Source organism: Ctenocephalides felis, unplaced genomic scaffold (genome assembly GCF_003426905.1).
Source record: "Ctenocephalides felis isolate EL2017-DRISC unplaced genomic scaffold, ASM342690v1 CF-g0.4_SCAFFOLD_03572, whole genome shotgun sequence".
NCBI lineage: Eukaryota > Metazoa > Arthropoda > Insecta > Siphonaptera > Pulicidae > Ctenocephalides > Ctenocephalides felis.
Genome location: NW_020539726.1, coordinates 29,064,359 through 29,070,850, shown reverse-complemented (window position 1 = coordinate 29,070,850; position 6,492 = coordinate 29,064,359). Strand labels below are relative to the sequence as shown.

At 29.8% G+C, this 6,492-nt stretch overlaps 1 protein-coding gene across 1 annotated transcript in view; it reads left to right on the top strand.

The window, feature by feature from the left end:
- LOC113388343 (protein single-minded-like) overlaps positions 1-6,012 on the top strand; it is an 18,131-nt gene extending 12,119 nt beyond the window's left edge. The window contains exons 2-4 of the mRNA XM_026625731.1: positions 1,335-1,482; positions 3,855-4,227; positions 5,611-6,012. Coding sequence (XP_026481516.1) covers positions 1,335-1,482; positions 3,855-4,227; positions 5,611-6,012 — 923 coding nt within the window. The remainder of the gene's footprint in view (positions 1-1,334; positions 1,483-3,854; positions 4,228-5,610) is intronic.
- The last annotated feature ends 480 nt before the right edge of the window (positions 6,013-6,492 follow it).

The following is a 6,492-nucleotide window of genomic DNA, read 5'->3' as shown; positions in this document are numbered from 1 at the left end:
GGATGTTAAAAATTTTAAAAATTTACATTTTGTTAATAAATAATTGATTAAAGTATATAATATTTTTATATTACATACTTCAATCAATGTATATCAGAGCTAAGTCACGAAGTTCTTAAAAAAAATCCTAAAATGGTAATATGATTCGACGTGAAAGAGCTTAAAAAATCAATAAATGCTTTTTATTAGAATAACCTTCCCGAAGTCTCGAAAGTATATTTATAAAAGGGGTACGACTTGAGCAACCTTATCCTAATTTGAATTTTTTATCAAGAGTCAATAATTTATAGTTTAAATTATCTCATTGATTATTGACTATTTATGAGCCAAGTCGACACTGAGAAAAAATTGTGTAATATTCAGTTACAAATGAAAATAAACTAATAATTTTGTATTTACAGTTTTACACAATATTAAATTAGCTTGTTTTTAACAATTACTGATATCTATTCTTAAATAAAATGAATATTTGTGGGTTTTTCTGTGTCATGGTCATAATTATCTTTTAGTAAATGGTTGCTTAAGTCGTACCCCCAGAGAAAATAACTCCTGATAGTGCAATTAAAATAAAGCTAATATTTTTACATTCACTGAATATTTACTCAATCACTAATTTTTAACATTTAATAAAATCTATTTTTTTAAAAAAATAGCTTTCTTACATTTTTCAAAAATGTACTAACGGCACAATTAAGGCGTCCAGTTGCTTTAGTCGTACCTATACAAAAAACTGTATTAAATTCAATTCGAGATCAACTTTTCTTCAGTTTTTATATAAAATAATACTCGAGAAAAAATAATAACCTCGAAAAGTAATGATTTATTTTATTAGAAAATTTTGAATTATCTGGGTTCTAATAACAGAGATGGAAATGTTCATGAATATATAACCGTTATTGTAATTTCTTATTTTAATTTAATTAATTCAACTTGGTATTTTCCAATTTGAGTAAAAACTTGGAAATATTGTTTTTATCCATTATTTTTTAAAACGCTCTGCTTTAAATCGACTAATAATAAGTAATTTCGCCCCTCAAAGTTCTTGAAGTTCGAAATTAAAACTAATGACATCCTAAGTTAACTGATTAATCTCAATCTCTACAATTTTCTTACTAAGTTTTAATTTTATTTCATTTTTACTTTATTATTCATTAGGCTCTCCAACTAATCTCATAGTAACCTTGATGATAAATCGAATTATAATCTATCGAAGCAATTTGATATAATTATCTCCTGATCTTCATTAATCACTTAATAAAGATTAAAAATATAATATTTAAATATTACACAATATATCAGATAAAAATTTAATATACTTTCTTCTTTTATTACAGTGCTGTGCAAGGGTCAAGTGACAACCAAATATTATAGATTTCCAATCAAAACTGGAGGTTGGGTGTGGATGCAAAGTTATGCAACCATAGTGCACAATTCGAGATCATCGAGGCCACTTTGCGTTGTTTCAGTTAATTATGTCTTAAGGTAATTGTTTAAATAAAAACATATTGTGAAAATTATCGTAGTCAAATAATATAAAACAAGCTCTGGCAATCACAAAGTAAATTATGAAAAATCTGTTCACTTGCATACACACGCACACATACTTTTTCCAAATTTGGTCTCATTCGATTCAGAATGGCTTGAAACATCAAGAAAACATAAAATTAGCAAATCGGATTTTTTATAAAAACAAACTTTTCCTACGGGAAGTTAAAAATATCGAATTAACACTATGGGTTTGTTTTACAAAATTGAAAAATTGTATTACTACAGTTCACTTCTTTGTTAAGATAAGTATAAATTATATAATAGAAGTTATTTAAAGAATAGAATAATGTTTGATGAAAAGCAAAATCAACAGAAAAAAAAGTTATTTAAATAGAAAAAAATTTAATTCCTATTTATCAAGTTTATTATTTTCACATTTCGGGAAATTTATGCAACTTGCATAGGTAAATTGCCACTTGCACTAGTTATTTAATACAGTAATATCCTCAAAATATTCCTAATAAGTCGACATTTCAAAATAGATTTGGTTTTTCAAATCTCAATTCAAATAGCAAATGGTCACTTGTTTCATTCAAATATATTCGCCAATACACAAAATTTTGACACATTTCCATGACGAGTATATACGTCAATTACAGTCAACTGGTTAATATTAAGTTAAATAAAAATATATTATTTATTTAGAAATGATTCATTCATCGTGCCATCTAGTAGCTCTTTTTAATTAAATAACGTATAAAATTCCTTTTCCTTTAAAAAGACAGAAAGGTGCTATTTATTTATAAATTCAACATATTATTATTTACCGCACTTATCATAAATAAATATTTATTTTTTAATGAAAATCATTTAATCTTTTCAATACGCAACAGATTTTATAAGAATCTCTTTTTAAATTTAATTCTGATGTTTTTACGAATTCAAATATAATTTATTACATTGATGCATAAAAATGATTTGCGTTATCAAAAATCTAATGCGTTTATTGTTCGTCAATAATGATTATAAATTTTTGAAATATTTATGAGACGAAATATACGAATTGATTTTATCTTTGTTTGGCTAAAAAATATATACAGAAATTGTTTGAAAGAAAAACAAGATGATAATGTTCTAAAAATAAATTCAATTACTTCGAAAAAGTACCTGCTTGATTAAATGAATTACGAATAAATTCATTTCACAAAGGTATTTGCAATGTTTTCCTGCATAAGTGACACTGCTGTACAAGCCAGCAATCTGCCTAAGTATTAGATATACAAAATATTTCAAGATTTTCCAATTATTCTTAAATATAAAAATGAATTGCAAAATTTGTTGGTAAGCGCATAACTCAACAATGCCTGAACCAATTTGGCCAATTATTTTTTAAAATGTTCGCCAAGGATGGTTCTTACCAAAAATCGACATGTCATTGTTAGCATTGAAAACAAATGAAAACTATAATCTGCCAAAAATTTCAATTCACGTATGAACCTAGACAATATTAGAATATGTAAAATAAATTTATGATTATGATTAAGAAAAATAAAATGTCTACATTATTATTGCCAAAAGGCAGCTGAGATGTGCCAGAAATTAAAATAATATAAAATACAGTATATGTATGGCAGATTGAATGATACACGTATGAACAGGATATGACAAATTAATTCACTTAAAATATGAAATTAAGTATTAATCAGGGCCGGTCCTACCTTTAATGCGATGCATGCGAAAAATACGAGCGCACGCCTTAGGGGGCGCCAACACAAGATATTAAATTTTCAATATAGTTTTTTTTTTAATATATAATTTCGGAGAAGTTTAAGATGCAATTTTGGATATCTTTAATAATAAAAAATCAAATTAATTTAATCCAACATGAAGAACTACTGTTATGTTATGGTTATGGTTATGTTATACCGGTTAAAAGACTTCAATTTCCAATATAGTGTGAGAATTGAGACTCATCATTTTATTTAAAGCTGTTCTACATTTAGCATCGCTCATATTATAAATGTATATGAAGAATTTATTTAAAAAACAATAATTATTATTTTTAGGTAAACGGTAAATATTAGTATATTATATTAAAAAATTGTAGACATGGGTACAGGACAACGTCTGTCGGGTCATCTAGTTATGAATAGAAATGTATTTAAAATAATTCTTTTATATATGTAACTGTAAACTGTTTGATTTTTAATAATTTTACTCATGTTGGATCAAAAGTCGATATACTGGATGTCATCTATAGGCGACACTCGTACACACAGGTCGACAAGCGGTTGTCGCCTATAGACGACGCTCGTAGCAAAAGGCTTAAACTTACAAGTTTTTTAACCATATTTTTCAATTTTCAGTGGTCAAGAAGCAAAAGACCTAATACTTTCAACAGAACAAGGACCAGCACGATCAGTCACAGAACAGGCTGCAGTATCAACGCCCGTGGCAACGATAACAAAAAGCAATCCTGTCCAACTTGCACAACTTCATCCTAGTAGCCACGAAACAGTAACAAGTAACCATCCGGTTATTCAACAACCACAACAAACAACTCCGCCTATGCAACACCACGGTGCCTCACATCATCATGAACCAACGCCTATCCTTCACCATCAACCACCAGTAGTTGGTCACCATAGTGGAGAACATTTACATCACAGTGGATATAGGGAAAATTCGTACCATGATCATGGTCCACATGAATATCAGTATTTGCAACATTTACAACCGGTGAGGAAACCAGATATAACTAGTTGGTATTGGTATTTTGCCTTGAGGAAAGTTACATGAACTTCCCGATTTGTGTAAATAATCGAATTAATCCATGATAGATAAATTAATTTATGAGTGATTAAAAGTATTTCGAGTGGATTTTATTAGACATAATTGAAAACGAACGAACACGCAAACTCGGAGTATTTTCTAAAAGCAAATTTTCAAAAATCAATAATTTTTTAATCAAACCAGTTTCCATGGTTTAGTGTGTTCATTAAGACCAAGTACTCTATCGTTATACCAAGTAAATCGTCTAATTTCAATCTTAACAAACGTCAAAAAACTACTCATTTTCTCAAACTTTGATGAATTTTCAAAATTAAATTACTTGTCGTAAGGCCGCAATATTTCAGTAAGTTCTATAAGACCATGATATATATCGCCAAAAAAAGTTCCATAAAAATCGGCTTCATTTTTTTTCAACAGTTAATTACACAAAAAACGGCTCGGTAGATTTTTACCTAAAACTAATCAGTATTATTCCCAACTAATATCTTTCGAACAGTTTTTTTAGTTTTTAAAATCGGTTCGGTAGTATGAGCTTAAATGTAGACAAAAAGTATAACACTTTTTTTCCAAATTACAAAGAAACGGCTCGGCCCATCGTCGCACAAAACTGAGAAACAATAGTCCTTATTGAGATACATCATATGGCTTTTAAATTTTTGAAATCGGTTCAGGAGTTTTTGAGAAAACGTCGATCAAAGGTCTAATTTTGACAAATGCCAAAAAAAACGATACTAATTTTTGCAAACTTTGAAGAATTTTTTTAATTAAACGACTTGTCGTAGGGCCATAATATTTTAGTATGATCTACAAGATTATGGTATCTACCGTTCAAAAAAATCATAAAAATCGTCGAATTTTTTTTTAAACTTTATTACAAGAAAATGGTCTGGCCGATCTTTACCAAAAACTAATCAGCACGATTCCCAACTAATATCTATCGAACGGTTTTTGAATTTTCAAAATCGATTCAGAATTGCGGGCTAAAACGTGGACGAATTTTTTTTACTTTTCTGCAATACGGCCGATCGTCGCACAAACTCAGAAACGCTACTCCTCATTGAGATACATCGATATGCTTTTAAATTTTTGAAATCGGTTCATCCGTTTTTGAGAAAACGTCGATTTACGGCAAAAACCTCTTTTCGCACCACACACACACACACTTTTTTTTCAAATTTGGTCTCATTCGATTCAGAATGCTTGAAACGTCGAGAAAACATAAAATTAGCGAATCGGATTTTTTGATGAAAACATAAACTTCTCCTTCGAGAAGTTAAACATTTACAACTTCACGAGAACAGTTTTTCTAACAAATTATCTTTATTTCAGCACGATCAGCAAGTCTACGACGACAGCAGTTCTTCAGCAAATTTCTGTGCATACCCCGATCACATGTTCTACGGTTACGAAACAGCAGATCCAACCCATTCCCATACCCATTTGCAACCAATTACCGAAAGGCCCTTTTCGGTTTCAAGTAACTCCTGCAGTAGTACAGAAAGTGAAGTCAACAATATGGTGATCTATGAAGCAGCCAGAGCAAACAACCATGTTTTACACGATTTTCAAAATTACCAGCATCTCCAACCTGTTACGCAACACCAGCATCATCAGCCTGTTGTGGTAGGAGCAGGTGTTGTAAATAACACTTCACCTGGTCATGTTCCTTATAAAGGGGTGATAGTTGATGCTCAGCAGTATCATCAGTTAACTAATGAGTATGTTCGCTGATAGAAAAAAAATTATGGGTGTAAATCCATGAAAAGATTTAAAAAGTGGTGACAGAATCCCAGATGTTATGGGGGCCAGATCTTGAATAAAATAGAAATGCTACGTTACGGGTCTATCTTCGTATGAGTTGGTAGTAACAAACTGCCAAAAATTTGTGTTTGCTGTGCGATCAGGCGTTTTACACATAGAACCTAACCTACAAAACAAACAAAGTTCAAACTTCAGAAAGTGCAACTTTCTGAGGTCTCTTTGATAAAACATATTTGAAGTTAAGAGGCACAACTAGTGTAACCGCCTAAAAAAAAGTGATTTTTGCGAATTCATATTAGAAAAAACTACTTTTTCAATTATTTTAAAATTTTAGGAATATATTTATACATGTTTTAAGAATACACAGTGAAATTTTGAAGAAAAAAATTAAATATTTTTCAAGTTATCGTCGATCTCCAACGGCGCGACAAAAAAAGGCCCTTCACTGCT